General features: G+C 43.5%; 1 protein-coding gene across 1 annotated transcript; it reads right to left on the bottom strand.

Moving 5' to 3' along the window:
* Nucleotides 1–4,514: 4,514 nt before the first annotated feature.
* Nucleotides 4,515–5,201, bottom strand: LOC104831787 (epidermal differentiation-specific protein-like). The gene has a single exon (XM_010567606.1). It carries the CDS (start codon nucleotides 5,166–5,168, stop codon nucleotides 4,638–4,640), a length of 531 nt encoding a protein of 176 aa, XP_010565908.1. The 5' UTR covers nucleotides 5,169–5,201; the 3' UTR covers nucleotides 4,515–4,637.
* Between the last annotated feature and the right edge of the window lie 298 nt (nucleotides 5,202–5,499).

Genomic DNA, 5,499 nt, shown 5'->3' with positions numbered 1-5,499 from the left:
AATTGGTGTCTTTTGAGGATCACATATGGGGTAAATATATTTTGCATCATCAGAGATGTTGTCATGCCCCAGGTAAAATAATCAGGTACTTGGACTCTTTGCACCACCCACTCAGGCTGCACCTTGGGCCCATCACAGTTCTTGCCTTTCTAACTGGGTACGGCACTGACTACAAGCAGAAATGATCGTGTTGCACAGTTCCCGAGTAACAGGCCAACCCCTGCCAACAGCTTCTCTGAAAAGGTCTTTAAGCCCTGGATGACCGTGTTTCACGTGTAACCACTCGAACAGATGCTCCCACTTTTCTTCTTCAGCTTCTGCTGCTGTTATCACTAAACGGGTTAACGAATCTACTTGATTATTCCAAATGTGGGCTGGGCGATTCCCCTTTTGGTGTGCAGCTACCCGTCCCATCAAGAAAGTCCCCTGTTTAGCAACAATTAAGACTTCCTCCCATTTTTCTCTTTGCCACACAGGTACCCGGTTAACTTCCCATTGGTTTTGTTCCCAGAAGAGGAGCCACTCAGTACATCCTTTAAATAGTGTAGGAATCCATACAAATAAGCACTGGTTCTTTGTTCTCAGCCTCTCACTTTATCACACTCCAAACTGCTATCAACTCCCCTACCTGAGCACTTCCCTCCCCTTCCATTACAATTCCCCCCCCCCAATCAACATGTAAGGCTACTGCCCGGTATTTCCATACCTTCCCTTCTCTTTTTGAGGATGCATCAGTAAATCACACGTTCTTCAAGTGGGATTCAAATGGAGGAGCTGGTTTAACCCAGGGAGTCGTAGCAAGTTGATGGTACTCTCAGGCTAAATTACGGTGAAGAGACACCAAACGATTGATTAAATGTTTTATTTACGTTTAATTTTCAGTCTCTCACAGTGTGTTATTCAATTTTGAAGAGAGGAGGAATATATTTTTGTGGTTAATGATTGTACACAGGGATTGAAAGATTTCAGCTTTTATGCAGTATTTTCTGAATGAAATTAGGATCTAGGGTCTGTAAGTCATGCCAAATGTAATTCTTACTTTAAACACCATGGACTGAAGGACAGTCATCTGGTGTTCTGTCAGACAAGAGTCATGATCCATCAATGCATCAAGCCCAGCCATGACCTGAGAGCCAAGTCAGTGTGAGGAATCAGCTCCAAGAAAGTTTTCTGAACTTGTTTCTAATCAGGAGGCAACACAGCATTGTTACAAAATAAGGTGTAGTTAACATGTAACCAACATCCTGTTTCTGGGTTGACAAGATCTGACCTTAAGCCCAAGTTTTATATTCTTTGGTTACCCAAACATGCCTGAACTTTGTCTGTAGATGTTTCTAACCAAGCAGAGAAAAGTTCAGTCTGTTTACGTATCACCTCTTAGCTATACCCATGGTGTTTGAGCCTTCTTCTCTAGACATCTCCTTTTGGTATATCACACGTTACAAGCCTTCCTATGCAGCATTCTGCTCAAATGTCCATTTGCACTTCACTGTGGATCAGCAGTAATCCCCTCTGTGAAAGTTTTCTACTAACTGTTTATTTTGGAAGCAGTCTTTTTACTCTGTGTTATTACCATGGGCAGTTTAAAAGGGCTTGGGACCTCCAGGTACTGTTTATCCCTGCACTGACAGGCAGATAGAGATGCCAATGCTCTAGTCTTTCCTGAGCAAGAGTGTCATACAGCACTTTTGTATAGGGATGTACAACACGTGTGAAGTACAGTAGGGAATGCCAGGGAGGGTGTTGTGTCCTTCTGAGATGCCTTTTAAAGCCTGCCGGAAAGATAAGGGGTGAGGATGATCACAGAATATGATTTCAAGGGTACTGCTATCTGAGCAGTGTAGAAGTTGCCTGCTAGTCTGCAGTGCACTGCACCCCGAGAGCAACTAGACCCTCTGCCCCCAAAGTAAAGAAAATCCCCTTTCTGGTGACCAGAACCAGAGACAGACAGGAGTATGAGCTGGTTAAGATCACAGCAACTTTGGGGGATTTCCCTTTGCCCAAGAGAAACAGAGGGAAAACTCAGAGATAACAATTATCTGATTCAGAGACACCCTGGCTGTAAACAAATTTTCAGTTACATATGCCGAGGAAATAAGAGAATACCTTCTTTAAGAAATGGCATTTTCACAAAGGAAATAACATCAAGTGTATTTCCTAGGAAAGATAATTAGAGACTTCCTAAATAATCTCTCTCCTATTAACAGTGCCTATGTAACCTCATTATTGTGCTAAGATGCTGAAAGGGATCCCTCACACATGACTCAGGCAATTCAATAGGACTTCCAAAATAATTTCTTCCACAAATTGGTTTGGGCAGAAGATGACATTTGCCCCTCCCAAAGGTATTAGTATTGGAGAGTTGCATTAATACAGGGAACAAAACAAAAACATAACGTGCATTGGTGTTTTACAGCTTTGTTATCTATTGAGCAAAATGCTGTGCTTGGGCCTTCTGGAAGAAGTCTAATGGTGACAATACAGAGCTCTGCACCATCTGATTTACCTTATTGAGAAGACTGAGAACACTGCATCCCAGATACCCACCGATGCCATTGCTAAAGCCCACATTAGAACATACCAGTGTTTGCTTTCCTCCTCCCAATACACTGTCCCCTTTCTTTGGGCACAGCTGGTGCTTTATCTGGAGAGTGCTCGGCGCTTCCAAGTTATTTTGGCCTAGAGTAGGGAGAATGCACCATGTTCTTTGAATTGAATTTTGAAATCCCATTAAAAGAAGATCTCTGGTGAATAGAGCAAGGAAACCTGAAATTGGCTGCAAAGCAGTAAGAAGTGTCCCAAACCACACGCAGCCTGAGCTGTCACCATTGCATCTGCCCGCACGAGCCTAGCAGATGAACACAAGTGGCTGGTAAGTCAGCACAGCCTGCAGCGTTTGTTTGAAAACGGGAACAAAGCCCGGCGCATCTGCAGCATGTTCTGGGCTTCATTTTTAACTATAAATACAAGGAAATCATGGCAAACGGGAGCTGAGCACAGAGCTCGATAAACACTGCAATGCGGAGCTGCCTGACAGCTGTCATAATACGTGGCTCAGAGCGTGCAGCTGCCGTCAGACAGTGATAACACAGAATTGCAACCCTCTGCTCTCCAGGTAAACTTGTACATGGCAAAAGAGTTCTTGAAATAGCTAGTGATCCCACATCTGCAAGAAGGCCTTGCATAGTTCATATTCCAAATGCAATTATTTTGAAGCTGATTCTGCCATATAGCTTTTGATGCACTGCTTTGGAGGCAAAGAGTAAGCATACAGAGTCGCAATCCTGTAGGAATGCTGAATGGTAGGTCACTCCCCAGGCTGCTCTGGGGCTTGCAAAACACTGAACTACAGATGCTTTGGCAACCCTTCTCTTGCAGCTTGCATCTTCATCCTCCGTTTGCCTCTTTGCTCTGTGAAAGATCTAGTTTGTGGCCTGTGATGCCCACGGATTTGTAAAAGGACAAAGAAGGGCCCAGTGGGATTCCTCACGTGCTTGTAGCGGTGATAACCCCTGGCACTGCTTGGTGTGTTGGAGGGCCCTAAGCTACCTGAGCTAGCATTTCGGTCTGGCCTGTGGTAGAACATAGCACGTGGTGACTCTTGAGACTGTTACAACAGTAAAACGCCATTACGATGTAGAATTACAATGGAGGTAACTTTAGAAGAAGGGGATTTTCCATGCTCTTTGAAACACTGTGATTTCAAAATGGTACCTCATCTCATATCAAGATAAAGAAGGTTTAAAAAAATCAGACAGGTTTTCCTATTGCCATCAGCCAATCAATCAATTCAAATTTATCAAAACTTTCTGTCTGATTATATTATTTAGGGCAGTAGAAGACTATATCATTAGTATGATCAATGCCTTGAGAAACAATCAATCTTGTGATAGTTAAGTAAAGTCTCCAGGTGAGTTTGGCCAGGATCCCAGCAATACTCGGCACGCTCACCAAGATTTTAAGTCTGGTCGAGTCAAGCCTGTACCCAGTGTTACTGAGAGGTGAGAATGGAAGGAGATAAAACCTTTCAGGGGAGATCCATGAAAAATGCTTACAAGTGACTGCATGAACTATTATCTGAATACATAGAGATATCTCACCATGAAAGGGCAATATTTATCTCTATTAAACCACAAACAATACATAAAATAGACACATCGTTGCTTTCAATATCTTCTTTAATGGCAACACAGAACACAAAAAATGCCAGAGGCCATGGTAGAGCAAGACCATTGTAAAACAAGTTACAAAGTAAGTGATGCCTGTTATATACTCACATTTTGTTAACGCATCTAGCAACAGAAGCAACATGCAATGCTTTTACGTTACATAGTACAGGACATGGGAATGCGAACTGCAGGTGCAATAGGTTACACACCCCTGGCATGTCTCTTATCTTTGAGACGCTTTCATTTGACCAAATACGATAGTTATTGCATTCGTGGGGATTAGGGGGAGGGAGAACAGTGCAAGGCAGGATCGAGAAATAGAGATCTGCAGTGCAGCATGAAAGAGAGCTCTCCCATTCAGCCTTTCTGTGCCACAGGGGAAAAAAGCAATACAAGCACAGACAGAAATCTAGGTCTCAGGTTCCTTGCTGGAGCTGCATCTTTCCTCGGCGTTGCAGGATTTGCTGTCTAATAGCAGCTGCCAGGGAGAAGGGGACGCAGAAACGAAAGCTTGTCATTTAAGTTGATTGCACTGTAATGTGGAAGGTGTTCACGTTCTCGCGCAATGTAACGAATACCGCTTCCGTCGCTGTGTTCGCACAACAGCCAGACGCCTTTCTGGACTTTGTGAGAGGATACGGTGTCATTGTCGTACCCCCTAGCCAGGTTGGTTGCTTCTCTTACCACCCTGCTCTTCCCTTGGTATTGGGAATGTTCATAGAGCGTGATCTGGGGATTGCACAGATCCTCAGTGATCAACTGCAGAGAAGTGATCGTATCATTCATCTGCCAACCAACAAAGCCATGATCTCCCTCCTCAAATACCATTAACTGGCCTGTATAGTTGTGGTGCTCATAAGCCACCCAAGGCTGGCCAATTACTCTCACTGAGGAGATACAATCATTCCAATCTACAGCTTTTAGATTGGCAACATCGCTGGTGAATTCTCTGGAGTAACCCTGGAAGTTGGCGTGCTCATAAACGATGATTTTTCCCATCTCGGTAGGCCTTCTGTCGTTCGGATTTCTTGCTGTAGGAGCTGGATGACAGCCTGCAGAAAAGGAAAACAGAAAATAAACAGTGACTGTAAGAAGCAAGACACAAAATGCTGGAGGGGGCCAGGGGGAGGAATATAAAAAGGAAAAGTAAAACATTTTTAGCAGACTGTAAACGCAGCAGCAGCTGGAAAAGAGTGAGGGCATGACATAGAAATTTGAATTTGGAAGAAAAAAGTAAATTCAGATATGCACACCAAAACTTTTTAAAGTTTATTTAGTTGTGTATGTTGGTTTATGTATATGTGTGAGGGACGTCTGAGCATTTAGTTTA

This window comes from Haliaeetus leucocephalus, unplaced genomic scaffold (genome assembly GCF_000737465.1).
Source record: "Haliaeetus leucocephalus isolate CR32 unplaced genomic scaffold, Haliaeetus_leucocephalus-4.0 Scaffold228, whole genome shotgun sequence".
Taxonomy (NCBI): Eukaryota; Metazoa; Chordata; class Aves; order Accipitriformes; family Accipitridae; genus Haliaeetus; species Haliaeetus leucocephalus.
The sequence above is the reverse complement of the archived record's forward strand: the minus strand, read 5'-3'. Positions and strand labels throughout refer to the sequence as shown.

What these genes read in the sequence shown, in the direction of transcription:
- LOC104831787 (XM_010567606.1), bottom strand. Translation starts at nt 5,168, where the DNA reads ATGGGAAAAATCATCGTTTATGAGCACGCCAACTTCCAGGGTTACTCC.